At 57.2% G+C, this 27,978-nt stretch overlaps 2 protein-coding genes across 12 annotated transcripts; one reads left to right on the top strand and one right to left on the bottom strand.

The window, feature by feature from the left end:
* Window positions 1-52: 52 nt before the first annotated feature.
* LOC143166719 (lysosomal alpha-glucosidase-like) lies at window positions 53-15,393 on the bottom strand. Of its 6 annotated transcripts, XM_076351369.1 has the most exons (20): window positions 10,912-10,967; window positions 9,204-9,741; window positions 8,851-8,996; window positions 7,712-7,877; window positions 7,104-7,200; window positions 5,952-6,071; window positions 5,575-5,693; window positions 5,375-5,506; window positions 4,484-4,594; window positions 3,523-3,636; window positions 3,282-3,366; window positions 2,789-2,906; window positions 2,293-2,426; window positions 2,020-2,171; window positions 1,664-1,812; window positions 1,432-1,573; window positions 1,134-1,232; window positions 843-1,007; window positions 616-762; window positions 53-372 (listed from the first exon to the last, which is right to left on the bottom strand). In XM_076351369.1, the coding sequence occupies exons 1-20, from the start codon at window positions 10,965-10,967 to the stop codon at window positions 310-312; spliced, it is 2,853 nt and encodes a 950-aa protein (XP_076207484.1). In that variant the 3' UTR covers window positions 53-309. The 6 variants fall into 6 exon arrangements, with proteins under 6 accessions (XP_076207484.1, XP_076207481.1, XP_076207480.1 ...); XM_076351366.1 differs by lacking the exon at window positions 10,912-10,967 and adding an exon at window positions 15,335-15,393 and having other exon boundaries at window positions 843-1,232; XM_076351365.1 differs by having other exon boundaries at window positions 843-1,232; window positions 10,949-10,987.
* On the top strand, window positions 13,576-27,978 carry MAFK (MAF bZIP transcription factor K). 6 transcript variants are annotated; one of them, XM_076351370.1, is made up of 3 exons: window positions 13,576-13,613; window positions 21,820-21,899; window positions 23,099-27,978. In XM_076351370.1, the coding sequence occupies exons 2-3, from the start codon at window positions 21,864-21,866 to the stop codon at window positions 23,531-23,533; spliced, it is 471 nt and encodes a 156-aa protein (XP_076207485.1). In that variant the 5' UTR covers window positions 13,576-13,613; window positions 21,820-21,863; the 3' UTR covers window positions 23,534-27,978. The 6 variants fall into 6 exon arrangements, with proteins under 6 accessions (XP_076207485.1, XP_076207487.1, XP_076207490.1 ...); XM_076351372.1 differs by lacking the exon at window positions 13,576-13,613 and adding an exon at window positions 14,409-14,429; XM_076351375.1 differs by lacking the exon at window positions 13,576-13,613 and adding an exon at window positions 17,562-17,577.

Raw genomic sequence — 27,978 nt, 5'->3', positions numbered from 1 at the left:
CCTCATCCCCCCCATGCCACCACCCCTGTCCCCACGTCACGCTCCCAGGACAAGCTCTCCATGTGCCTTTATTGCAGCAGGGACCACGGGCGCCCACACCTCGACCCACATCGCCCACCCGGGACCCGGTGGCCAAGCCCCCGCCCCACGCCCCCCATCCCCAGCCGTGCTGGAGGGGGGCCGCACGGCAGCAGGTGACAGTCCCCACCGCCTCCTCCATGGCAGCATCCTGGCCTCAAGGGCCAGAGCATCGAGCATCTCCTGGACGGGTGGTCTCGGCAAAGTGGGGGTGACCCCATGGCCTCCTGCTCACAGCCACTGCAGGGAGAAACCCTGGCTGAGGCTGAGGCCAAGGTCACTCACGGTGAGAACCTGCGGGAGGAGAGGAGACATTTTGGGGTACAGCCTCGGCGGGGGGGGGATGCAGAGCATCCTTTTCCCCACCCAGCTTGGCTGAGCTCCACTCCCCCTGAACCCCGACATGGCGGGAGAGCAACCCCGGAGTCCTCACCCACCTCCTCGGCCACCAACCCTGTGACAAGGGCTGGGGGAGGAGGGATGGAGACCCCCAGGATGGGGACCCCCAGGACAGGGCACCCTGAGATGGGGCTGTACCTGGTTGTCCAGGTAGGAGAAGGGCTTCTCCTGGCCATTTAGGAGGACCTTGCTGGGTGGTTCCCGCACCCCAAAGATGCTCAGTGTGCCAATGGTGACCTCAGTGGCCTCGGTGCTGGTGTGGAGGACAGTGGAGGTGAAGATGTTCTGCAGGAGGGGACAGCATGAGCTCAAGGTGGCCAGGTGCCATGGGACCCCCCATCCCTGCCCTCCCCACCGCATCCCACCTGTGTGACGTTGAACACCAGGTAGGAGTAGCTGCCCCGCTCGAAGGTGTCCAGGCTCTCGCCGTCGTCCCAGAAGAGGTCCCCCCAGGCGGTGGCACTCGAGGACAAGGCCACGATGAGGCGCAAGGGGTTCCCTCGGGTCGCCTCGCTGGTGGTCCCCGGTTTCTGGGGTTCAAAGACATGGGTGCTGTAGGGCTGCGAGCACCCGGGACGGGGCTCTGGGAGCTGAGGTGCTGGTGGGGACACACACACTGTGGATAGCCCCCGGAGAGGTGACGGGTGGGTGCTCACCTGGGTGGGCAGGATGGCACCCTCCCGGACATGCAGGTTGAGGTGCTCAAGGGGAGCTGACATCTTCAGCATCTCCCCGCTGCTGTTCACTGAGGAGCCCTGGGCAGGCGGTGGGAGACACGGGTGTGAGGGGGTTGGGGACATGGCGGGGGGCTCGGGCGGGGGGCCAGGGAGCAGCCATCCCCACCCGTTCCTCCATCGGGGCTTGCTGGGCTCAGCCACGGCTTCCCACCCACAGCCCCAAGACGGTTGAGTGAGGACCATCCAGCCCACAGCTGAGTGCCGCGGTGCTCCTCACCGTGTAGAAGTCATACCACACGCCTCGGGGGACGTAGCCCGTGACCGACTCCACCCCGGGCTCCAGCACTGGCGTCACCAGCAGGCTCCGGCCCCACAGGAACTGCCTGTCCAGCCCCAAGGTGGCCACATCCCAGGGGAACCTGCGGTGGGACGGAGACGCTGCTCGGATCGGCCGCTTCTCTGTGATCCAGCCTAAGCATCTCCCCAGCTCCCGGCAGGGATGCTCTTACTCAAAGAACAAGGGCCGGGCGACGGTGTCCCCTTGCAGGTGGGCACGGTGGAACAGGGTGTAGAGGAAGGGCAGGAGGGAGTAGCGGGTCAGCAGCACGTTCTTCATGGCTGTCCTCGCCGCGGGGCTGAACACCGTCGGGTCCTGGGCCTGGGGGAGATGCCGGGAGTCAGCAGCCGCCCCATCCCCACCAGGCATCCTCACTGCCCCTGCCCTCCTGCATTCCACATTCCCCATCCCGCATCCCCCATCCCCCATCCTGCATACCCACATCCTCCATCCTGCATCCCCCTTCCCGCATCCTATATCCCGCATCCCACCCCTGGGATGCCTCCCACCGGGCACGCTGCCCTCGACCTTCTCGTTCTGGGTGTTGTGGTTGCGGGCGAAGGGGTAGAAGGCGCCGAGCTGCATCCAGCGGGTGCACAGCTCCTCCGAGGTGCTGCCGGAGAAGCCACAGATGTCCGCCCCGACCAGCGGGATGCCAAAGAGGCTGAAGCTCAGCAGCCCTGAGGGCAGGGACGGTCAGCAGGGCGCAGGGAGTTTTGGAGATCTCTCCAAACAAGCAGAAAGCTCGATGGAGCTGGGGGTGCTGATAGGGGGTGTCTGTGTGCAGCCCACCCCACCCACCTGAGATGGAGTAATACATGTCCTTCCACTGGCTCCGATTGTCGCCCAGCCAGTGCCCCGAGTACCGGCCCTGGCTGGGGAAGGTGGAGCGGGAGATGACGAAGGGGCGCTTCCCCCGGATCTGGATCAATGCGCTGGAAGACAACGTGGAGAGCCAGGGGCAGGAGGTGAGAGCAACCCACCAGGAGTTCACCTTATCCCTCAGAAGTGGAGGGAGAGGTCCGGCCCCACCACAGCCCTGCAGTGCCGGAGGGTCGGCCCGAGTGGTACGGGGAAGGCTCAGTGCCATGACTGGCCTCATCCACCCACCCCTCCCGGAGCAGCGCTGGCTCCCCTCCTCTGGTGGGTTATTCCCATCATGGAGGCCGTGAGCAGCCAGAGCATCTCCCCTTTGGGTCGGGCGCTCAAATCCTTGTCCTTTTCCCACACAGCCCTGAGCAGCAGGATTTTGTCCCATCTCATCCCCAGGCCGGCGGGAAGCGGGATGCTTGGGTACCTTGCCGTGGCTTTGGCTTCCATCAGCCCGTAGAGGTTGTGGAGGTTGTAGTGCACGGAGGCTTTCTGCTTCGCCGAGGCACACACGGTCTTTGCAGAGAGGGAATCACCCAGCACAGCTGCCAGGAGGGAGAGCCCCCGTTGGCATGAGGTGGGGGCGGGGGGGTGCTGGGGATGCAGACCCCCCCACGCTTGCTACGCTTGCTGGCGCTGGGCCAGCCCTCCTGTACACAGAAGCCAGCCATTGCTGCCAACCCAGCGCCGAAAGCTCACACAGATGGTCCCATCCTGCACCCTGACATGGTCCTGACAAGTGTGCAAGGCTTGGGCATGGATACCAGCACACACAGGTAGGGATGGAGATGTTCAGGGTGCAAAACAGAGGCACAATGTCTCTTAAAAATGGTTTTCTCCTATAGCATTCAGCTGCCAGCAACCTCAAAAAAGCATGCGGTACCTACCAGCCCAGCCTTGTATTTGATCTCCCTCCTTACCTGGGGTGTACGGTGGGCTGTCAAGCTCTCCGGGGGGGCAGCCGTCTTCAGACCCATCCATGAAGTTGGATGGCTCATTCATGTCCTAACCAAAGAAAATTGTGGAGCATTTTCAAGGGGGAGGTTTTGGCGATTAGTGGATAGACCTGGAAAAGCTGCATTTGAGGGAGAGACAATCCTGCTGGACCGGCAAGAGCCAAGCCGCCAGCAAGGAGTGACCCGAGGGCAAGGAGGGACTTACGATCCAGAGACCATCGAAGGGCACATGGGCATGGAAGTGCTGCAGGTTCTCCAGCCACCACTGGTGTGTGTCCGGGTTGGAGAAGTCTGCGAAGGCAGTGAAGCCGGGCCAGACCTGCGGGGAGACCACAAAACCGCGGGTTCAGCGGGCAGGCAGCTCATGGCGGGCTGCTGTGGCGAACAGGGTGCCAGGGGGCTGTGAGCATGTCAAAGGACCGGGGGCTGAAATGGGCAATAAACCAGAAGGCATCCCTGAGCCGACTGCTTCAAGTCCTGGATGCTGCACACGCAGCAGCCCTCCTGCATCCGTGGTACCCAGGAGCCTCGGGATGCGGGGGACACCCCCGCAGCTGGGCGAGGGGCACAGGGCCAGGCAGGCAGCAGTGGCTTACGGAGCAGCTGCTCTGCCTCCACTTGCACAAGCCCTGACACCACCCAGGCCAGGGCACATCAGGGAAGAGACATGATTTCTCCATGCTTTGCCTCACTCCAGGAATTCTGGCTGATTAATTTTTCCCCATGTTTTCAGGCTACGTTAAAAGTCCCTTCCTTGCAGATGGCGAGGGAGAGCTGATGGGAGCAAATGGCTGGGAAAGGGGGGGGAAAACTGGGAGAGAACCGCTGCGGAGCAGATCCGAAGGCACGTGTCCATCGTGGACAACCTCCCCTCACCCCAGAAATGGGAAGGGAGAGAAATCAGATGACCGGCCTCGAGCGGCACCACCAACCCCGTTAAGCTCATATGACTTCCACTGGTGCCTCTGCCGGGGCAGGAGCTGGCTCCTGGGGCCGGTGGACATGCCAGGAGGTGACATGTGAGGCTGAGGGCTGAGCCAGACTCTGGCAATCATCCCAGAGAGATCCCTCGGCCGCTTGGCTTTCCCTCTAGCATGAGGGATGAAATCCCAACCCTGCTATTGCACAACCCCGCTGGGCTGGGATTTCCCCCCGGAGCTCCTCACCTGCCCGATGAGCGGCTGTCCTTGAGTGGTGTTTAGGAACAAGCCCCGTTTCAAGCCTTCATCGAAAGGCCAGTAGGAGCCATGAGGGTTGGTGCTGCTAATGCCGGGATCCTGGGGACGGAGCAGAGGGTTAGCGCCTTTCCCGGCAGACCGTGGCCCCTTCCCCCTGCCCAGGCCGGTGTGATTCAGAGAAGACAACCCAGACGGGGTCAGCCACAGCCCACACATGGCAGCTGTTTCCCCCAAGGGGAACAGAAACTTGCTTCAACACTTCCAGGCATGTTTTCTAAAATGCCACTTCTGCAAGTCCCCAGGACCCGTTAGGGCGTTTTGGGGAGCGGGGGACACAAATACAAGAAATCTTGTGCTTATGCAAGAAACGTCAGGTCACGGCCGGGCTTGGGCTACAACAGGGAGTTCAACAGGGAGGGAACCTGACCTTTCCCTCCCCAGGACCCCCTGGTCCCCACTGCCCCCAGCAAGCAGAACCCACACCCCCTTTCCTCGTGGAGGGAAGAAGGGAGATCATAGCTGGGTCATGAGATCCCAGCTCACGTGGGGATGTGGGGGCACCCGAGCCAAGCACCCATGAGTTAAACAGCCTGACCCACAGTTCCTCCATTCTTTTGCCCATGGAGGACAGGCGTATCCTTGTACTCCTGCAGCAGACAGGAGCACAGCATGAGAACCTGGCCTGTGTCTCCGCGGTCCCTGCATCAGGGGGATTTCCAGTGGCAGTTTACAGCTGCCTGCCCAGCACTGGGGACCGACCTCAGACAAAAATCCCCGGGGCTAGGGATGATCAGCTGGGACCGCGAGCACCCCTTACACCTCTGCCTTGCATCCCAGCTCTGCAGCAAAGACAGCACAGGGGGAGAGGAAGGGGAGTACCAAGATTATAACGTAGTGCTGCCCATGTTTGTGGAGGTCTTCCACCAGCGAGGGGAGGGAGGCAAACTTCTGGGGATCGAAGGTGAAGTCCCGGTACCCGTCCATGTAATCAATGTCATTCCACTGTGCATCCTGCAGAACAGAGGCTCAGGGATGGGTGACAGAGTCCAGACCCCCCCTCCACAGGTCTGGGCGGTTACCTGGGGAATCTGGTAGTTCCTCATGGCTCTGACGGTCTGCCAGGTCTCATTGCTGGATCCGTAGCCCCAGCGGCAGAGGTGGAAACCAAGCGCCCAGAGGGGCGGCATGGCCGGAAAACCTGCAGCAAGAGAGCAGGAGCACGGACAGGGTGTCCCGAGATGACAGCAGCATCTCAAAAGGATGGGAGGGGGAGAAGGGGGAAAGGAGGTGGCCGCTGACCCCTGACATGCTGTGAGGGCTGGGGATGGGACGGCTGGAGACCGCTGACCCCTCCCCAGCTGGGAGGGCTGGGGACAGTGGTGAAGCTGGGGTGAGACAGGGACGGGGGTGCGGGGAAGGTGCCCGCAGATGGCCACGTCAGGGTGCAGGCACTTACCTATCACCTGCTGGTACTGCTGGATGACCATGTTGGGATCGGGCCCCAGGAAGATGTAAAAATCCAGCACCCCCCCGATGGTCCTCCAGGTCAGGCCCGGAGCGGGCTGCAGGGCCACCTCTTTGCAGGAGGGGGAAGAGAAAAAGCCAGTGAGAACTGGGGAGCAACCCCCAGACCCCGACCGCCGTGGCAGGGACCAGGCAGCACCACAGGCAGCGCTGAGCCTCCAGCAGGGGAACAGAAAAACCCCTGCCTTGCGCTCAGCAGATGCTAAATGGGTGTCTGGAGGCTTAAATCATCGCAGCCCAGGGAGATCGCTGGTTTACGCGGCAAGAAAGCTCACTATCTTAAAAATTTGCTCTTTAAGCCCAAAGCTGTGCCGTTCTCCCCACTTCCACTTAAAGACCAAGCGCAGGCAGGGTTTTCTTTCACATCCTCCCCCCAAATCCCCTCCTAAGTGAATGGTGAGCTGCTTGTATGAGCAAGCATGTGGCCTGGGAAGAGCTTTTCACATGAACAAGCCCTCAAACCTCAGCTCAGGTGGTTGCATCTCCCACGAGCTCCTCCGCAGGAGCATCGCTGCAATAAAGCCGAGCGCAGCTGGAGCTACGAGAGCCCCGGTGTGCGCAGCATCAGCCCAGCTGGCTGCAAGTGGCGGCTGCTGGCAGGGATGGGTGGTCGCCGGTGCCATCCACGACACAGCAGGAGCCCGCGGGAGCTGCTGTGTTATCAGCTGGCACACATGGGCGGATCCCACGGCCGCAGCCGGCGGAGCACAGCTGGGAAGAGCGCGGGCGGCAGACGGCATCCCTGGCTGCGCCCCAGCCGCACCACGCCGCCGGGCCTAGTGGCAAGGCCGTTTTGGGCGGAGGGGGAACGGGCACGGACCCGCACACGAGGTACTTGCTTTTCCGACGGCAACTCGGCAGCTGGGTGTGTGGTTAAACTGCTCGGCAGTTGCTAAAGAGCCTCACCGTAGCCAGGAAACAGATGGCTACGCTCAATAACGGAGCCATCAAACCACATCTTTCCCGTTTACGGCTTCCTCTCGCCCCAAGTTCCCGAACCGGCCACTCCGGCAGCTCCCATCTGTCCCCACCTGCCGGGTCATCCTCCAGGGACAAGCCAGCCGGAGTCCCCTGGGACACCTACCCATCGCGTTGCTGTTGAGGAGGAAAACCCCATGAGCATCTCCGCCCTCCTCCATCAGCAGGTAAAAGGGGTGAGCGCCGTAGAGGTTGAATGATTCCTGCAAAGAGGAGGTGCCAGGTGAGAGAGCAACTCCCGGGCAAAGCAGGAGAGCCCCACGTCACCAGGGGCGAATAAATGGCCCCGAGTTGCATCTGCTGCCAGCACCTAACCAGGCATCTGTCATCCCCCATGGAGGACAAAGGAGAGGGATGAGGGTGGTTTCAGAGCTGGTGCTGAAGGCCATGGGAGGCTGCTTCTTCCTCACAGCTTGGGGGCTGCTACCAAGCTGGGCTGGGCGAGGGGGAAACCTCCTGCCTCACCGCAACCTGTTGCACGAGTGGCAGGGTGGAACGGAAAACACCGGGGGCCCTTGGAGTGCCAAGAGCGTTTTGCAATTGCTCTGAAATCCTCCCCGGCACATATCTGCCCGTCGGCCTATACCACCCCCTGCCTGTCCTAGTGCTGCTGCCCACCCCCCTGCCATGTTTTCCCAGGGCTTGTCCAATGCACTGGAGAGCGGTACCCCCATCCTTGCCCCCTGCACCCCCGCAGGGAGGGGGAGATGGTACCGTGGGAGAGACGTCGCGTGCCCACAGTGTGAGGGTGCTCCAGTCCAGGCTGTGTAGGAGGGTGCCACGGTGCTCCCCCAGCCCGTAGAGGAACCTGGACGGGAGTGATGTGGCTATCTGGAGAAACTGGTCAGCGAAGATCAAGGGGGCCACAGTGGTGTTGAGCCTGCCAGGGTGACACCGAGGGAGAGAAAGAGTCAAGAGGGGATGCTGGGATCCATCTGGATCCATTTGCCCAGCAACAATTGACCCCTTCCCTCTTGAAGCACCCCAAGGGCCAGCACGGCAGCCTATGTCCCACCCTGCATCCAGCTCCAACACCTTGGCCCAGGTGGCAAATTCAGGTCTGGCTGGACGTGAGGCACAGCCCGAGCCTGAAACAGCCTGACCCAGCGTGGTGCAACCTTGCCTTTGACACCAGAAGTTTCCACCCAGGTTATTATTAACCACCGAGGCGATGCGGCAGTGGGGCTTCTCAGCCTGTTGTCACTGATAAGCAGCTCCCAAGTAAAGTACGGACCACAGGCACCAACAAATGGGAAGGAGGAGGAAAGGATGGGATCTCGAAACACCCTGGCCATACATCGACCAGCTGTTGGTGCTCACCAACGGCTTAGTGTGGGCAAAGGCATGGAGGTGACTGAGAGCAGTGCAGCAAAGTCACCCGCAGTCCTTTTCCACAAAAAGCCTGGAGCTGTGGGTGTCCCTATAGCTTGGACAGCCAGGGAAACCCAAAAGCAGGGTGAAACAGGCAAAGCCACAACCCTTCAGTGGCCCTTTCCCTGAGCCACCAGGTCCCTTATTGGTGACATGCTGGGGACCTGCACAATGTTTGGCTGCTGTAGGACCTGGCGAGGAATTAGGGCACTGGGAGGTTTTTGGAGAGGTGCTGATCCCACCCAGCCCTGCCACGGCCACAGCAAGCATCTGGCCAGCCCATGGGGTTGGGAAGCCACGTGCTGCCGCATCCCCACGTGAGCACTGCTGGAAAGATGAAGACGAAGAGTAATTATTGGCTGGAGATCCCGCAGTGTGGTTTTCCCTAAGGAAAAAACTCCGGGAAGGCATGCTGGAGCCTGCCTAGGGTGGGATGAGCTTTCCCCCACCCGCTGTGGGATGCGGAGGAGGGGGGTTCTTACAGCACTGTCCCCGTCGCCCTGCGCCGCAGCAGCACCCCAAAGGGGTCCCGGGAGAAGTCCAGGCTGTAGATGGGGTTTTCTGCTCTCTTCATCGCCCGGGGAACCTCGAGGGGAACCTCGTACCGCGGGTTGGCCGCATCCGTTATCTGCAAAAGGGAGAAAACGCACTTTAAGACCAGCAAAGCAAGAGGGCAAAGTGTTGGAGATGCTCATTGAGGCTACATACAGCCATGCCTGGAGCACGGGAGCTTCCAGACTCAGTCTGAGCAGGGGACGGTCACCTGTGGGATGGAGGGCGCAGGGGTGCAGGAGCACAGTCATGAGCTCCGGAGGGCAGCCAGCGGGGAGCTCACCTTGATGTGTAGCCGTGTGTCTGTCTCAAACTCCACGTCCAGCCTCAGCATCTCGATGTCCCGGGGGTAATAGGCCTTCTCCCTCCGCACCAGCAGCCCCACCATGCCCAGCGCTGTCTGGTTGAGGCTATCCAGGGTGTAGCTGGGGAAGTCGGGGGGGTAGAAGCACCAGGGCACCCCCCGCTTGCCCCCCGCCGGCGGGGGGCTCTCGATGAAGCAGCATCCCCGGCTTTCGCAGAGCTCCTGGGTCACCACCACGTGCCGCTCAGGGTAGCAGTCAAAGCGGTGGCTTTCGGGTACCAGGAGACATTTCGGGGGCAGCGTGGGTCCGGGCCAGCCCTCCGATACTTGCCGCAGCACCCAGACGGTGATGGCACTCAGCAGCACGGCGGCCACCAGCAGTCCACTGCCCACGCACCACGGGGCCAGCTTCCCGCGGCCAGCGGACATCTGAGCGGCCCCTTCCTCCTCCACCCGGCACGCTGCTGGCTGCAGCACCGCTGTCGTCAGCTTCTGGTACGACTTCATCGTCCTGGCACTGGAGTGAGGGGGAGATGGAGGCAGGTGTGAAGGAGTCAGAGAGGGAGAGCTCGCCTGAGCCTCAAGGACGGCTTCCCCGCTCCCAGCACCCACGGTTCAGACAGAGTCTGCCTGCCTCGGCACCTTGCACCATGTCTGTGCCCTCAGCTAAGATGCATGCAGCAAACTTGGCAAAGGATGGCTTTGCCAGGGTCGGGTGGTCGTGACCCTGCTGGAGTGCAGAGAGACGCTGCCACACGACTCTCCGGCAGCCCCAAGGGACAAAGAGCCATCTGCCTGAACCCCACCTGCTCTTGGGGGGTGGCAGAGCAGCCCCTCAAGGAGTTTTTCCCAGGTCTGAATTTATGGACTGCAGCGTTTCTGGAAGCTGCAAGCAAAACCGAGCTCCCTCTGCCCATCGGAGCAGAGCCGTGGTGCTGGGAACAGCATCCTCTGCTCCGAGCATCCTCCGCTCCGCTCCTGAACATTCTCTGTCAGTGCCCAAAGCCCTGAGTCAGAGCTTTTAGCCCCGGGGAGGGCTGGGTGAGGGATGGCAGGGAATATGCCGTCAGTCTTTGCCTCCCACTGATAAAATCTGATTTTAACAATCTCTCAGGCAAACATCTCCCGGACTGTAAGCGAAGGAGACCCCCACGCTCCTGCTGAGTGCAGTAAGCAATCTCAGCACCTTAGATAAGAGACACAACTTTCTTTCGCCATCTCCTGCCCAAGCCATAGGCACTCAGACCCTGCTCACCTCCGCCCTGCAATCTGCAAAAGCTCAGCAAAACGGCTCTCCCCCAAAAAGCAGATTTTATTCCCCGGCAGCCCTCCCCCCAGCTCCGGAATCAAAATGGCTCAACCGGCCGGGGCACGGCTCCGAAGCCACCCCTGAGCAGCAGCGCCTGCCCCACGCAGCACCTCAGCCTTATGCAATCGCCGGTCGCTTCCCCACGCGTGGGTGGCACAGGGGGCGGCAGCACCCACCCGCCGCGGCCGGCGAGCACCGTCGTGCCCGGCACGCGAACCCCGGGGACCTCGGCATGCCACCAGCCCATGCACCCATGCTCATGCCAAGCCGCCCCGCGATGTCACCCTGCAGCGGTGGCACTGGGGGGGGGGGGGGGGAGGTTGTCCCCAGCCCCGCACGGGGAGGCATCGCCGCCCGGGACCCCCCTGCCCGGCCTGCCTGGGCCCCGCTCCGGCCATGCCAGGCGCTTGCATACACGTGTGTCCTCTTGACATTGTGGCTGCGGGCGGGCAGGCGGCGGGCGGCGGGCGGCGGGCGGGCAGCAGGCGGGCAGCAGGCAGCAGGCAGGCGGCAGGCAGGGCTCCCAGCCGCTGCAGCTCTGCCTGCTCCGCCGTAAAAACCCTACAAGACGCCCGGCTCCTACCGCTCCTCTCTAGTAGCAGCGCCTCCACACACGCCTCTCCGGCGACTTCTCAGCAGCTCGCTCCTCTCGTTCGTGTGCTTTTTGTTTTTTGGGGTTTTTTAAATATATGTATCTACACTCAATGCTGCTCGAAAGCCCCGAGGTGGAGAATATGGGAGATTAGTGATTTTTTAGATTTTCCCCGGCCTGGATGCACGCAGGGTCTCAAAACCCAGACTATTAATGCCTCTACCCTCCTTTCAGGGTGAGAGCACTTTACTCAAAGCGGCGTGAAAGAGGTGCCTGTGCTGAATCCTGCACCGTGGCTTCAGGGAATCGTGATGCCGGACGTGTTTTGAGCACACAGCGGGTGGGCTAGACCCACAAAACCCCACACTTCCCAAAACAAAGCCCTTTTTCCATCCAGGTTTTCACCAGACGTCCTTTCTCCCATGCACTCCTGTTCATCTGGTTAACGAGTGTATATAATTGCACACTCTCTGCCCAGGCTTTCCCACTCTTGGGACTGGAGAGCTGCTCGTTGTTTACTATCGAAGGCCACTGCAGTCTAAAGGTCAGCAGCAAAGGACAACAGACCTTTGGAGCAGAGTTGCTTTCCCCAGGGAATGAAAACAAAAGTAAGAGCTGTTATGAACAGGACGATTCACTCTGAAACAGAATTTCAGGCGACACGACCCCCCTATGCCGTATGTGATCCATCAAACCCATGTTGTTGCAGAGACAGGGGAAAATACCTCAGTTCTGGTGTGCCCCATGCGTGGGGCTGTCACCATGAAGCGTGAGACCCCCCACCCAGGATGCAGCCAGCCCATCCCTCCTGCCGTCGGGGACCACCATCTCATGGATGTCTCAGGGAGAAGCCTCGGATGATGCAGGACAGCTCTGGCCACTCCTGGTTATTACGGCCTGGAGAGGGCATGGGGGTGGGTGGCCGTGCTCGGGACGTCGGTGGCCCCAAGGCTCCCACCACCAGCACCCCTCTCCTTGCTTGTCTCATCTCTCTGAGCCACCAGAACCCCCCCAGGACATAAAGGAGATCTGGAGACAAACCTCAGAGGCATCAGCGGGGACCACAGGGATGGCTGAAATCTGCGCTCCAACCCTGAGCTCACCCCGTCCCAGCACCTGGGGCAGGTTTTCAACCCGAGTCTGCAAATCTGGGAGAGGTGAAGGCCAACACTGTTGCAGTCACACCAGGCGGCAGCTTCATGCCACCGCCTGGGAGGTTTAACCAACCTCATTAGCTCAGTTCCAATTAAAACTAGGGGTTCCTTAACAGCAGGGAGGTGCGCCTGCCCAAACCCCGCTTCAGCCAGGGCTCGCTCCGGCCGCATGGACCCGTGGGGCTGTGCCAGACATGGGGCTCCCCGTGTTTTGCAGCTCGTGTTGTGCACAGGGAGCAGCAAAAGATGGGATCTTACTCAAAGCCTCAACTATGGCCCTTAGATCTGCTCCAGCGAGGATATTTGGCCCCGAGGCTGGGAAGCACAAATTGCACGGGGCTGACACAGACTTTCTAATATAGTTACGAACACAAAAAAGCAAAGGGAGCCCAGTTTCGATGGAGGCAGTCGGGTTTGATCAACCAGCCATGCTATTACAGTTTTTTGAGGCAGTTTTTTTCATCATTGTTGGATGCTCTTGGGGTCCGAAACGCCTCTCATGCCATTGGGGCCAGGGTGCTGTTAGTAGCTCTTGCAATCGCACAAGCAAAGAGCAAGGGTTGGGTTCAGGATCTGGCCCTTGGGGCAGGATCTGGCCCTCCAGCAGCGCTCGGGGGGCTCTGGGACCCAGCAGCGCGGGGGCGAAGGCTGGTCCGGTGCCCGGTGGAAGAGGGCAAGCCCTGCCAGCAGCCGCCTCATGGAACCCGGGGACCAAAATAGCCTCCGATCACTCCCGAGAGCCTCATGGTGTCCAGGACACGCTCCCCCGCCGCCGCCGCCTGCCCCGGCCCACTGCAAACCCACCCACCCGTGGGGGTGCAAAACCCCACGGCCACGCCGCGCCCCCCTCCATCGGGGCTGCTCCGGGCAAGCGGGAGCTTTCGGAGAGGGGCCCGCACGGAGCCGGGGAGAGCCCGGCGACGGGGAGGGGGCGGCCGGGGCGCGGTGCTCGGCGCTGCGCGCCGCGGGGGGAGGCGGGGGGAACGGCTACGTGACGGCGGCGGCTACGCCCCGCCCCCCTCCCCGCGCCCTTCCCCATGAATGAACCGCGCGGGCGTGGCCGAGGGGGGTGACGCGTCGCCGTCGGGGCGGGGCCGGGAGGGGTGACGCGCGGCGTGACGCGCCATGCCGGAAGCGGCGGGGGCGCTGGTTGGTCGGCGGCGCGGCGGGGGGGAGGGGGCCGCCCCGCGCTTGTTGTTGTCCGCGGGACTCGCTGGCAGGGAGGGAGGGAGCCGCGCAGCGCCCCCGCCGCCGCCCCCGCCGCCCCCCGCCGCCGCCGCCCCCCGCCGCCGCCCCCGCCCCGGGCGCGCGCGCGCGCTCCCGCCGGCACGCAGGTGAGGAGCCGCCCGGGCGCGGCGGGGCGGGGGCGGGGGGGCCGGTGTCGGAGCTGGAGCTGGAGCTGGAGCTGGAGCTGAGGGGGGGGGGGGCGGCCGGCCGCGCGCTGCCGCCGATTGGCGGGGGCGGGCGGGCGGCTCGGTCCGGTCCGGCTCGGTCCGGTTGGGTCCGGGCGGGTCCGGGCGGGCGGGGCGGCTGAGGTAAAAGTGCTGAGTCACCACCGCGCCGGGCACGTGGTGCCGCCGCCCCTCGCACCGGGCCGGGCCGGGCGGCGCGCACGTGGGCCCCGGCGGGGCGGCGGCGGCGGCGGTGAGGGGGCGGCCGCCCCGCGTTGGGGGAGCGCTGCCCTCGCCTGCCGGGCGGCCGCTCGGCCCGGCCGCCCCGAAGCGCCCGGGGAGCTGGGGCGGGGGCTCGGCGGGCGCCGGGGACCGGCGGTCGCACCTTCCCCGCCGCCTCAAACCCAGCGCGGGGCCAGCCTTGCTCAGTCGCCGGCGGGACGGGGCCGGCGGCTCCCCCCGCGCCCCTGGGGACGCGGGGCTTGGGGACCCCTCGGGAGGGGACGGCGGGTTTGCGCCTGGGTGACGCGTTCCGCTCTCTTTGTTATTATTTTTATTTTTTCCCCCCAAGGATGAGCGCGCAGCCTGCCTCTGCCTTTGAATGGTTCTTAAAATACATGTGAGGAAACCTGTTGTGACGCCGCGCGCTCCGCCGTCTAAAAATAGCTGCTTTTGTAGTACGGAGAGAGCCGGGGCGCAGCCGGTGACGGGCAGCGTGGCAGCGGCGTGCGGTGGCGGCCAGGCGTGGTGGCGGCCTCGGTGAGCCGCTCTCCGCCCCGCGTTATCGGGCGGGAGCAGCCGCCGGTGGGAAACGCCGGCCGGGCTGCTCGCTCCCCGTCGGATGGGCTGGGGGGGGTCGGGGCTGCGGCGGGAAGGGGAGGGGGGGCTTATCTCCCCCGAGCACGGCTGCTTTTTGGGTTGAGAGAGGGAGAAGCGCGTGGTGTGTTGGGGCTGGTCCCGGAGCCTGTGGGGAGGGATGTGTGTGCAGGGGGGAAGCCCTGAAAACGGGGTGCTCCGTGGCCTGCCGGGGACATGCTGGTGGGAGGAAAGGGGACGGTGACTTTCTGGGAGCGGGCGGTGCCGCGTGACTGTCTGGTGGGTGCCGGTCGGTTTGGGGATTTAGTCAGAAACGGGGTGGGTGGGGGAACCTCTAACGAGCTCCCGGTGAAGGCAGCGGCATGAGCTGGGGAAACATCCAGGCCACGAGCGAGGGGAACTGAGATCTCCAAACTCTCACTGTGTGTCAGGGTCTGTTTGAGAAAGACCTCCTTCCTCCTCTTCTTCCTCAGGCTGAGAGCCCGCTCCCCTCCCTCGTGGGCTGCTCCGCGGAGGATTTATTTTACAGATTCTGCCAAAAGCAGGCCATGAGGTCTCAAATTAGGAACGAGCCCCCTTTGGGCAAAGTTGTTACAGAAAAGGGAAAGGCCTCCATTTTCGCTTTCGCCTGGCCACCCCCTCCTTCGCCAGTGTAGTCCTAAAGCTGAGCTGGGACTGCGGAGGCGGGGGGAGCCGGTAAGAGGAAAGTGTTTCCCCGGAAAGCTTCACGCCTTTTTCTTGCACTTTCAGTCTTTATAAGCCCTGTACGTTGAGAAGCGCAGCCCTGCGCCCTAGCCCGGCACGTTGTGCCATGGTACTGTCAGGGTTTTAGCAGCAAATGAATTTACCTTGTGATTTTTCTCACTGATGAAACGGGTGCGCGTTCCTCCGCTTTTCCCCTCTCCTTCCGTGTGTACGCGGTGCTGCCTGCGGAGAAGCCTTCCTCCTGCAGTCACTTCCTAGAGGTGATGGATGCCGCGGTTGCCCAATGGCAGCATGCAGGGCTGCGCGGCAGCGGAGTTAACTCTGCTCGTACCCGGCGGAGGTGCTGGATGGTGGTCCGGCAGCAACGGGGCGATTGCCGCAAGATTGGGGCATGCGGTGACTCTCACTGTCAGGACACCCTGCCCGCTTCTGCGGGCTCTGAGCTTGTCAGGGCTTTGCACCTGAGCTGTGTTAGATGTCCCTGGCTGTATTATGCCAGGCTTGTACTCACAAGTGTTTCTGAACCAGAGGCAGAAATTTGTTAGCTGTTTTTTTTTTTTTTTTTTGCTTGCCTGTCAAGGGCAGCATGCTTTGTCATGTTTTACCTCATTTCTGCGCCGTCGCCAATCTCGGCAATCTGTTGCGGCAAGGAGTTCAGTACCGCTGTGTGCCTCCTGAAAGGGAAAAATACAGATCAGCTTGATACACTCTTATTTCCATTAACATTGGAAGATGATTAATGGCGTGGAATATGCTGCAGAACTTGGTATTGAAAATCTCTAGCTGTGTGAGATGTTTGGGAAGCAAAGAAAGGACAGCTGGGAGCGCTGGCCCCCGCGGCAGTCAGGGTTTGTGGGATAAGCTTGCTCACTGATCATCTTTGTAAACATCCAGCTGTGAAATACTTGAGCTGCGCTAGCACTTTCAATTATAAGGAAGTTTCAGGCTCAGCACCCTGTAGGGATGAACAGGCAGTTTCCACTTCTGTCTGAGCTATTGTTTCAGGCTATCTTCAAACTCGGGCAGAGAGTCTTCCAAGCATGAAGCAAGCACAAAGCGATGCAGCGCTCTGACCATCAACACGAGAACTGAGGGGGGGGAAAAGGCAGTAATGAGAGCAATTACGCTGCTGCTAAGCTCCCGAGCGGAGGGACAGGTTGTGTAGCGAATCCCGCTGCTTTGCAATATTGCAGGACCCTGAGTAGCGATGCCATTATGTTCCATTATTAGCAGTCGATGAAGACGTCTGACTCGGTGGCTGGCATGTGGGGTCAGGAGCAGTGAAGTCAGGAATCCCAGCTCTGCCCCAGGATCTGTCTGTGTGTCTAAGCACGTTGTTGCTTGGTGGTTCAGCTTGGCTGTCTGGGTGAGATGCATCTCTGGACTAGTGATGCTGAGGTGTAATTCTAGTGTAGCTCTGTCACTGCGTTTTATAAGCACGTGATGGAAAAAGTGCTGTATGCTTGTCGGTACCGGGGCTGTCTGCCACATACCTTTCCCCTTCAGCCACCTCCTCCATGAATTTTCTGAGGTGACACACAAGCGTACCCTCCTGGTACTCTGTACCCTCTGCTCCTAACCACAGGCTCTCTGCAGCATCTGACTAGGTTGTTTACCAAACCATTGAAGACTGTCTGATCCGTGTCCAGGCTTCCCCAGAGAGTGCCTCAGAGAGCCGTGTCCTGGCAGCTCTCAAATGTGCTCTGAAGGTTTCTGAATCTCCTCCTTGCTGGTGGATGCTGGTTCCGATCCATAAGGGAAATGGAAAGCTGGCCAGCTGGGCGAGGGCTGTGTGGAGCTCCTCTAGAACAGTAAACAGTGACTCACCCCCTCCTTGTGTCTTCTCTCTCTTCTTGTCAAATATATTGCCTCGCATATGCTTCTACTCTCTGATTCATACCATCAGCCCGTCCCTCCCCGCTCTCATTACAAATGAGTGACAAGTGTCAGTCTGCCTTACAGGATGTGTGAAGATTGTCAGAGCAGGAGAATGGCTCTTTGAATGATGGGGAGAGGGATGGTGCTCTGCCTACCATGCTGCAATGTGCTGGCAATCCGTGTCGTGCCTCTGAGTGGCAGAGGCACGGCAAGGAAGATTTAAGCATCTGTAGTTCTCTTCACCTGTCAGCTCTCATGTTATCCTTGGTGGGCACATCTGTTTGGCTAGCGCTCTGGAGCTGGGAATAACTTGCGGATAAATGAGAAATTTGGGTAACTTTACTAAAACGGCTGCCTGGGAGTTAAATCACTGCGTTTGGGAATGAGTAGAGCATTCCCTGCGTAACTGTCGGTGCTGAATTGAGACGCGATGGCAGAGATCCCCATCGCTGGTTGAACCTTATGCTGTTTTTCTGCCCTCTGGAAGTCATCGCTGGCCTGGCTGAAGGTGAGGGTTGCATGTTTTCAGTTTGCTGTATGTGTCTGAGGATGGAAGCTAAACACCAGCAGGGCTGTCTGCCAGGCACTCATGTTCTGGCCAGGGTTTGTCTTTCAGTGTAGAAAGAGTTTTAAAATTCGAGTTCATCCGCACTTGTCGGGTGTCGGCAATGACTTTATAGTAATTCCTTAATGCGTAATGCGCTTTGAAAGCCCTGTAGCGTGGAAAGTCTGAAATCTCATTCTGGCGTGTTTTCTTTCTTAATTGCAAGCCTTGTATGGAAAGCTCTGTCCTACCTCTGCCTGAGTCAGGCTTTCTGCTGTCTTCCCCTTTAAAAGCGAAGGAGCTGGGGATCTCTAGATGGTCCAAGCTGAGACAATCAGGCTTGGGACGTCAGCCGGAGACCTCCAGGTTTTTGGGAGGATGTTGCAAGGGGCATAGGAATCGTCTGAGAGAGGGAGAGGGCATTGGCAAGGCTGTCAATGGGTAACTTTATTGCAGGATTACAAGGGCTCTTTATGTAACCCGCAATCAAAACACTTGCTTTAAATACAAGCATGGAGCTGCGCTGGAAGAGCCTTTGCCCCTTACAGTTGGTGTATTACTACTCGCTGCCTTATTTATGTAGTGTTCAAAGTGTGTCGTACAGCTTACAGAATAGAGATGTAATGCGGTCCTTGTTCCAAAAAGCTGAGCTCCTAATTTTAGATGTGATGCAGCAAACGCAATTAAGAAAAGAAGGGCAGGAATAGGGTAAAGACTAAAAGGGTGCTAGTAATCAAATCGCAGGCAGGGTCCCAGAAGACCCCTGTGCGGCATGTTTAGGGGACGCTGCTGGATATGACATGTTTGCAGGATGGCTTACGATTCTGTCATGGGGTTTTGTCTTCTAACTGTGGGAGATGCCATGCCAATTGTAGTTGCTTGTTGTTGGTAGCTGAATAGTCCCAAATAGTCCTGATGGGAAGGATTTTGTAGGTGGGGAGATGGAGACGGAGCCCGAGGCCCTGGAGGACTGTTGGTGAGGGTTGCAAGTGTTGTTGTATCAGTTTCAAGTGGAGCCCGGACCACACCTGTGGGTTCACCTAGTGCAGAGATAAGACTCACCCTGGCACTCGTGTCTGAGTGCGAGACTTGAGCCTGTTTGAGTGTTTCTACTTGAGCTACCAAATCCTGCCCTTAGGGTTGGGGCAGAGCCCCATCTCCCACCCTTGTTTGAAGAGGGCCCAGCGTTGCGATTTCTGATGGTGCCCTGAACCTCCTTGCTCATCTCTGTGCCAACAGCGCCTCTGGCACATCGCCCCTGGTGCAATAGGATGGATCCCAGCCTATCTCGGAGGGATGCCGGCCCATTCAGGGTGCTTTGGTGTGCAGGGGGAGACGGGCGTGCAGCACAAGACCCTGTACTGAGCGCAAAGGCATCTGTGCCATCCGCCGAGGAATGTGCAGGGTAAGGAGATGTTGCTTTGGCGACGTGGAGCAACAGGTGACCAGAAGGGGTTTCGTCACGGGGAGCTGGAGCGTTGCTCGGGATGGCAGGTGAGCCCGCACGCTGACCCCCACCAGAGGCAACCTCACCCCTCGGCTCTTGTTTTCCATGATATTTTACATTTCTTTCCATCTCCACGCAGCCAAGCGGCCCTGTTCAGTTTTTCCATCGGCTGGTGTAGAAAGCGCTTTGAAGGCGCGCTGGGTGAGGATCAAAAGGGTTTTTGTGTAATCGGTGGGTGTGACGGGTCTGTCGTCGTCCTCCCCCTCCTTTTTGACTTTCCTTTTCCGGTTTTAGCAGCACGGAGTGCCGCCAGTGGGGTGGGACGGCAGCGTGCCCCTTTCCTTGTAGGGATGGGGGCGGCGAGGGGCGGGGGGGGGGGGGGATGCCGAGGGAAGGAAGAGTTTCTGATGCTGTGGGAATGTGAGCTCTCAAACTCTGTAAACAGCTGGTGACTCACTGCATAACTATGGCACCAACTGCCTGCGCGGCCCGCGGCGCTGTGCGTCTGCAGGGAGGGGGCTGCCGGCCGTTTCCTTTACGCACTGGCAGCGCTTCTGCTCTCCTGAACTTGCTGGGACCGTTTGGCTGAGACGTGGAGCTTTTTCCTTCCTCCTCCGTGCTAGCGCCTACGTCTGCGCCTCCGGCCTGGAGGTAGGGGTGGGCGGCAAACGCCCGGCGCGGAGGGGAAGCGATGGACGGCGAGAGGGCAGTGCTGGGGTCTGAAGAGGTGCCTGTGCTCGCAGGAGATCCTGCCCGCCTGCCTGCCTGCAGTCGGCCCTTGTGCAAAACACGCAGTGTGGCAGCAGCCAGAGGTCAGGCGCATCCCCGTCCCTCAGAGGCAGCTGCTGGGAGCTGGGACTTGCTCTCCTGCCCCATGCCTAGCCTGCTCCTGTGGTCCCGGTGAGGCAGGGGCTGCTGGAGGTGTGCCCGGGGTGGGGTTCGGTGCCGGAGGAGAGGAGGGAAGGACTCGGTGATGCTCTAGAAAACGTAGCGCACACCAGTTGCTGTAAGTGGTCCATTCATCACGGAGCATCTTGGCTTGTGTGCTGTGTGGCTGTCCTTGTCCCTCCTCCAGACATGGAGTGCTGTGCCGTCTCAGGCTTAAAAATAGAGGAGGCGCCTAAATACACTCCCTAATATCTAGGATAGTATCTCACAGCTTTGCACTTACAGGATTTTTTTTTTTTTCCGCCCCCCATGCTCTTCATCTTGATTTTTATGTAAGTCATGTGACAGTGAGGTGTCTTGACTGATAAAATTCAAGTGACAGCAGCGCGGGCTGAGCCAGCACCTTCACCCTCACGGCTCCTGCTGCTCCCTGCACCCCACCTTTGTGCCCCCCCAAATCCCGCCACCCCCTGTTTGCAGATATGAATGAGTTTGTTTACTCTCCGACGACCTCGTGATGTCTTTGCACAGACATGACCTGAAGTCATTATTGCTTTTGGGCTTCTCTGTTTCCATGGCGACTGTCTCCGGGTTGGCTACTTTCCCAAGGTCACCATGGCAACTATCAGAAGGGAATCATGCTTGGGATGCTTTGGCTGGATTTTTCATGAATGATTAGGATGTGTGACACGATGCAGACGTGGAAATGGGGAGGGTTTGGGCTGGGCTGGAGAGGGGGGGTGAGAGAGAGAGAGAGGACTCCCGCCAGACAGGCTGCGCGCTCTGCGGTGCCACTGGGTGTGCAACCCTCGAAGCCGCCCGCCGCCGTGCATCGGGGGGGGCCGGCACCTCGCACCCTCCCCGCTGGGGGAGCGATAGGCAGAGACTGTGATGGTGGCACGGCTGCGGTCGCCTCTCTCGCGGTAGGTACCTGATGGACCACCGTGCTGCCGTCACCGCGGTGTGAAGGTTTTGGGTGGAGGTGCGGGCAGGTGGATTTTCTGCAAGGCGCTGATCGAAGGGGTGTAGTCGCCGGCTAAGGTGAGAGTGAAGGGCAGCATCTCGGCAGGGGATGGTCTCTCTGTCGGTGGACATGCCTCCACATCACTAGAAATATCAGGCAGGTCAGCTCTCAGCCTGAGGCCGAGAGGATTGGGAAGCAACAGTCTTGGTGCGTTGGGAGAGGTGAACTCCTGCCTTGCTTTGTTATCGGGGGGCTTTTGTTTCTGTTGTTTGGGTTTTCTGGTAGCGTCTCCTTTGGGTGGGGACGGCACTGAAAGCAGCTTACAAACCAGGCAGCTTCTTTCTGGGTTGCTGATTCAATTTTGAGCCGGGTTAATAATAATCAAAATAAGAATGAAGGGAGTTGTTGTCTTGTGGCTTTTCAGTGCCTTTTATGAGCGGAGGTAACTCTTAATTCAGTTCCTAATAGGCCATTCTGAGTGTCTGGGATTCCTCTGGAGGGAGGTGAGCGAGTGACTGGGCCTGGGAGGCCGCACTCTGCACTCCCTTTGAGAAGGGGCGGCATATTGCAAGGTGGTGTATGGTGGTTAGCCTAACTTGTTTACAGACGGGAGCTGGTGTCCTTCCCCCCCTCCCTGCCCTGTCTTCATTGCTTAATCTTAGCATAGTTAATAGCAAAATATGAGATCTTTAGCGTTAAAAAAGCAATGCACTTATCAACACAAATTTCTCTTTCTTGTATCTGAATGGGGTAAACTGATCTCTGAATCCATCCCAGTGTTTTAAACAACTGTGTGGTTATTTCTTTTAATGGCGGTCGAGTTGGGGATTTGGACTGTGTGTTGGGTATCTTCCTACCTTCATCTCTGAGACTACTGTAACCTGCAAATCTTGTTTTGTTTTTCCAGTTGCAATTTCTGAGCGGTTCTGTCCGGAAGACTGTGCTCAGGTTATGACGACTAATCCCAAACCGAACAAGGCATTAAAGGTAGGGAAGAAGGCTGAGTGGGCGATGCTGGGTGGCAGGGGAGGCTGTCGCAGAACCATGCTCCGTGTGATGTCGGTCGTACGTGACTGTTCTTTTTCATTTTGAGAAACTTCTACAAATGGGTGCCTATACAGTTTCCCACTATCTACAGGAAAGGTTAGGGTAGAAGAATACCGGCGATACCCAGAAGGAAGTCTGAAGTCTCTGGGACGGCATGGAGGCTAGAGTGTCCCAGTTGCTATCCAAGAGACTTTTGACTATAGCAGGTAGGGGCAGCATCCTGAAACCAGTGCTCCCAGGCCTGTCAATGAAGTACTTCTACTCTCAGGACTGGGAGGCACTGGGGAAGGGACATGTTCAGCTGGTGTCTCTCAGATCCGTGAGACAGTAAATGTCTCGGACATACCGGCTTGGCGGTGTTCTGCGCGTGGGGTTGTGCATACGTTGTTGCAGTTTCTTTCCAGTGTCTTAGCTCTTCATTCCAGATGTCCTGCAGTCTCTGAAGAGACAAAAGGATGATGTCTTAAAGGTTCTGGACTCGATGATCTTAAAGGTCTTTTCCAACCTAAATGATTCTGTGATTCTGAAAATAACTGTGGCAGCAAACCTGCTTGAGAAAAAGGCACAAGGCCTTGGTGTCTTTCTCATGTAACTTCGGAGTCTGGCCTGTGCACCAGGGAAACCAAATGAGGCTGTGGTCCTTGAAGCCAAGCAGGGTTGGTTTTGTTCACTACTTGGATGAGCAGTCTTCAACGAAAAGCCACAAAATGCTGAATTAAACCCTGCATACAAGTGGCTATTCTGCTTTTGAGATGTTTCACTGGTGTCCCAGCATAATGCTGGGAAAAGGTGTCATCTTTAGCATTCAGTATGAATTCTGGGTCCTGACAAAGGAACACAAAGGGCTTCAGTCTGCTTTACATTTATCTCCTTAAAAATCTTGCTGTTCAGTTCATACTGGGTATGTAAGGCTCACTGCTTTCTCTGGCTTAAGAGGGTTACCCAAACCCAGACAACAGCAGTGCTCAGATCTCTGCCATGTTTTACCCAGATGTTTTAGTGGAGCATGTGCTCTCTACAGTGCTTCGGGGGTGTTTTCCAGGTGTCACATTGCTGAGGGGTGGCCTGGCTCTTTTTCGCTGTCCAGAACAGCTGTTCACGTAAGGGTTGCTGCTACCTTGTGCTGTTGGTATTTGCAGGTAAAGGAGGAGTCAGGAGAGAATGCCCCAGTGCTGAGTGATGATGAACTTGTGTCAATGTCCGTACGGGAGCTGAACCAGCACCTGAGGGGTCTCACCAAAGAGGAGGTCATCCGTCTGAAGCAGCGGAGGCGCACGCTGAAGAACCGGGGCTACGCTGCCAGCTGCCGCATCAAGCGCGTGACTCAGAAAGAGGAGCTAGAGAGGCAGCGGGTTGAGCTGCAGCAAGAGGTGGAGAAGCTGGCCAGAGAAAACAGCAGCATGAAGCTAGAGCTGGACGCCTTGCGCTCCAAGTACGAAGCACTCCAGACCTTTGCTCGTACTGTGGCGCGAGGGCCTATTACCCCGACCAAAGTTGCCACCACCAGTGTCATCACCATTGTGAAATCAGCCGAAATCTCATCCAGTTCTGTGCCGTTTTCAGCAGCATCCTAGTGCCCTCGGGGGGGGCAACTAGCAGCCTTTCAGAGGGGAGGGGAAAAGGCTCTTATGCATTGTTCCGGAGTCCTTGGTCACGTCAAGAATTGGCATTTTAACAATTCTCTTCCAAAAGTGCAAAAAGTAGAGGAAAAAAAAAAAAGAAAAAAAAAAACCCCCAAACCTACAAAGGGAACTTAACTGGCTGCTTCTATCTGGACTCGGTGGCTCCATCAACCTCTCGTGTCCAGGATTTGAGCTCTGTATGCAGTACAAGTTGCAAGATCTGCTTCCTCCTTTCCCCCTGCCTCCCCAAACCCTTCTCAGCTGTGGGCAGCTTTCCAGCTGGGAGAAGATATCTGAGGAGTCTCCGGAGTCTTCGTTGAATGATGCTCAAGAGCCAGGAAACAGGTGGACCATAGAAATCATCATGTGAGATGAATGTATGGAAAAAAGAGTTTCCTTTAGTGGCATCCTACTCCCTGTAAGAAGGGTCTCCCCTACCTTCCCCACTTCCATCTGATATTATGAGGGCAGGGATATAGGCTTTTTGGATTAGACTTCATCCTGCTATGAGTGGATGGGAGTGGGAGGATGATGGAGACTAATGCTTGGGTCTGACCACACCCATTAGAAATAACCTTTTGTTTTCAATCCATGCTGTTAAAATATGGAAAAATATGTATTTTACATATTTTAATATGCCCCATTACCTGTGTGGCCTATAAAAACTACATTGCAGCCTCCTTTATTCCAAGCCCAAGCTTCCCGATAGCTCCTTCCCTAAGGTGTGTCTGTGAATTGGGTATATTTATGCAGTTTATTTCTTCCAAATGATCCGCAGTCTTGAAGTAGCGGCTTTTTTTTTCTGGATTCCCTGAAGCTTAAGGGAAGGAAGCACAGTAAATGCTGTGAAGAGCTGTGTGATGGGGAGGAGAAGGGGAGGCGAGGAAGAAAAATGCTGCGAGTATTACCAGGTGGAGGCAGAACTGGCTGCGAGAAGGTGGGACAGTTCTGCTGGGATCAGCACTATGAGAAGGGGTTTGTGCAGAGTATTTCGGAAAGACGTTTTTAAAGCACTGAAGTGTAACTAGAGGGCAATAGCGTTCAGACGGGAGGAGAGAAGTTATAGAGCCTCCTCTTTGACAGAAGCATTGGTAGGTTAGCAATGAACATCCCAGCCGGAGAGCTGGGCTCACCAGTCTTTGACCAGAGAAGGGCTTATGGGGAGGTCGGATGGGAGCTGGAAGAGTCTTTTCCTCTCCATAGCATGTTAGGCGCTGAAGTTGGGATCCAAAGAGTACAGTGAACAACCCTCAGTGTTCAGACAACCTGTGTGAATGTGACCCTGAAACTTGACACTTTCTCTTGGGAATGGGTGAATTATCCCGAGAGACACATGGAGGGCAGGATGGAATATCGGTGTGTGTGTAGGAGACGGAAGAGTTGGGATCGAGAAGTCGTTCGTATGGCTTTGAGCAGTGGTTTGGGAGAGGGATTTCTGGCTCAGCAATGGGCAGGAGGTGGGAAGCCAAAAGGAGAGATTTCTGCTGTTGCGCAGCAGTGCTGAAAAGATGAATGTTTCCAGGTCACTGTATAAAAAAAAAAAAAAAAAAAAAATAGCTATGTTGGTGTTTGTGTGTTTTGTTGTTGTTTTTTCTTTTTGAAGTAGGAAAGAAAAGGGACTGTGAGTTTTGCAGGGCAGGTCAGAGACTTGTGGAATGGACGATGCCTGTTGTCATGCAGGTGAGAAGAGAATGAGATTGCTGAAGTTTAAGATGAGGAGAAGAGCTTAGAGGATTTGGGCTCCAGAATGGAAAACAAAGATCACAGAGAATTCACGAGTGTTTTGGACTGAAAGAGAATAATCAAGTGCTACTGTTGTTGCAAAGGGGGCAGTGAACTGGCATCTGACACACAGTATAATTTGTTGTTTGAGGCTTTGTCTTGCCTTGAATGGCAGTAAGTTTGTAGAAATTTAGTGAAGCCCTACTTGTCTTTGGAAGAAGTTGTTAGCTTGCTTTTTCTTTCTTTTTTTTTTTCTCACCTTGTCATCGGAGTCTCTGGATATCCCAGGAGGGTCCTTTGTGAAATAGGTTAATGAAAAGAGAAACCTCAGACTTGGTTCTCATTCAGTCCTCAACATCGACATCCGTGACCTTACTGAGCCAGAAAGGGTGTAAGTGAAATGCTTCCTGAAGGCTCGTTACCCCTGCCAGATCCACGTGTTATGGAGGGGAGCAGGGAGTTTCCTTCAAGTGATTTTTCCAACACGTAGAGTTTGGATGACACTTAGCGTTACCTCATTTCTCCTCCACTCCCTCCCTATCTCCAAACAGGCAGATCGATGTCCTGTGTATCAGTACCAGTTATTGACTCCCACAGCAGAAGCTGAGGAAGAGAAAGATGTTACTGTCATTTCCTGGTCCTCTCATGTTCTCCAGCTCACAGACATTGGAAACTTTCCCAGACCTTACAGGTGCCTCCAAAAACAGGCAAAATGGAGACTCCTGGCACTGTTGGGGCTTTAAATGAAAACTTTAATGAAAAAGGCCAGTTGACTTGAAAATGCCCAAATGCTTCCAGTCTTTAAAACAGCTCCAGAGCTCCATAACATTCCTGGCTAGATAGAACACCCTCTGGCTGCCCTTGACCCCACCACTGGGGAAATCAGACCAGTTGCACCGAGGGGGACGGAGGTCAAACTTTGTTCCGTGGGGTCTTCTTGCTGTTGGAATGAGTTGAGAAACATATCTTTATGTGGCACTTCCCTTGCGGCCAAGTATTCCTTTTTTTCCAGTTCTTGGAAGGGTGCCAAAGGCTTGTCCAAGTGATTGCTAGTTTAGTGCTGGTAGGCACTTAAATCTCTGGTCACTCGATAAAGAACAAGAGGCCTGGGTGTTGTTAAAGCTGTTGATACCATAGCCATGGTAGGTAATCCATATTGGATATCCATAAGGACCACGTGGAAATATTTAAAGAGAGAGAAATATATATATAAATATATAATTATATACATTTTATCGTACAGATTTTTCGTAAAAAAAAAATAATTTTTTTTCCAAGTTTGATACTGTAAATCTTTATTAAAAGAAATTGCCAGTCCAGGGCTCCCTGGGTGGTGACCTGGAGGGGAATGAAATGTCCTGGCTAAACTTCCACAGAGGGTTCAGAATTGCAAGGTAATGTGGAGGGAGGAATGACCCGAAAGCTGTTGACCGCGTTGGAGACCCAGCTCCTCCACCCTCCGCCCTGGAGGGCCCTCCAGCTTGGGGTTGTCGCATTGCATTCCTCTGGGGTTTGGTTTGTTTCTGTTGTTGTTTTGTTTTGTTTTGTTTTTCTCTCCGTCCTGCACTTGCAAGCCTGACACCCAGGGCAAGCGCTGTGTGGGGAGCTGGCTGCTGCCTGCAGAGTTCCCCGGGCAGCTCAGCAGCGCTCCCCTGCAGCTGTACCTCTTGCTTGTCTCTTTGCAGTAGTTTGGATGCCGGGGCTCCCTTCTCTGCCCCTCTTAATTTGTCCCCCCCGGCCCCACTGAGGAGCAGGGGCTCTGGATTTGAGTGCTGGGATCCTCTCCCCTGGGCCTGGCCTTTCTTTGGTTGCTCCCCATCCGCAGTGTGACGAGGGAACCGCGGGCTGGGTGGGAGGCAGGAGAAGATGAAAGCGTTGGGCAGGGACCGGGAGGGACATCTCTGTTCTTGTAGATGTGTTTGCTGTGCTCTCTATTGGGAGTGGGGAACCTTTCCCTCCAGGGCAGCTCCAGATCCCTTTGAAGCAAGTCAGCGTCTCTGCTCTTGCCCAACTCTACCGTCTGCCGGAGGAGACCGCAAAGCGCAAGCTTAGAGACCTGGGTGACACCGCAGCTCTGGGGACAGCCGGGGAGGGGACGAGGTGCTGGCGGGTGAGGCGGTGCGGAGGTGAGCTGTGGCAGGGCTGGGCATGATGCCACAGGAGTGCGAAGCGGTCAGGCTACTGGACGGCTCAGACCCGGGGAGGAGGAGAAGGTGGCATTTTTTTTTCTCTCTCGAATCATTTAAACTTCATTGTCATGATTGTTTTTATTTAAAAAAAAAACAAAACAAAAACAAAAAACTTTTGTAAAGTGGATTTGTTTTCCTTCGTCTGTATTTCAGTCTGCTGGGGTGTTTCCGTAGATGGTGGATACTTGCTTTCATTTTTTTAATGATAGAAGTCTTCTGTTTTAAGTTGTTTTTTATCACAAGCTCATTCTATCCTCTGTGGTTACTCAGTAATTTCATTTCAATATTTATTTTTGTGCTGCTTTTTTATTATAAAATAAATTATTGATATACCAAGCAATGTGGATTCCTGTTTGTAAGGCGGATAGCCCTGTGTATGTGTCCATTACTTTCTCTTGACAGCCACAACGTAATTTATTGCTGTAAATTTAGCTGCAGTGACTGGTTTTTTTGTACCTTTCCAATAAAGCATTTTCTGGTTTCAGA

Source organism: Aptenodytes patagonicus, chromosome 13 (assembly GCF_965638725.1).
Source record: "Aptenodytes patagonicus chromosome 13, bAptPat1.pri.cur, whole genome shotgun sequence".
Taxonomy (NCBI): Eukaryota; Metazoa; Chordata; class Aves; order Sphenisciformes; family Spheniscidae; genus Aptenodytes; species Aptenodytes patagonicus.
Note: the sequence above shows the minus strand (reverse complement) of the source record. Positions and strands in the feature narration are given on the sequence as shown.

Coding starts and splice junctions, on each gene's coding strand:
- MAFK (XM_076351370.1), top strand. CDS start 21,864: ATGACGACTAATCCCAAACCGAACAAGGCATTAAAG. Junction 21,900..23,098: donor AACCGAACAAGGCATTAAAG/GTAGGGAAGAAG, acceptor TGGTATTTGCAG/GTAAAGGAGGAGTCAGGAGA.
- LOC143166719 (XM_076351364.1), bottom strand. CDS start 10,967: ATGTCAAGAGGACACACGTGTATGCAAGCGCCTGGCATGGCCGGAGCG. Junction 4,595..5,374: donor AGCACTACGTTATAATCTTG/GTACTCCCCTTC, acceptor CTCCGTCCCCAG/GATCCCGGCATTAGCAGCAC. Junction 3,637..4,483: donor GACAGCCGCTCATCGGGCAG/GTGAGGAGCTCC, acceptor GTCTCCCCGCAG/GTCTGGCCCGGCTTCACTGC.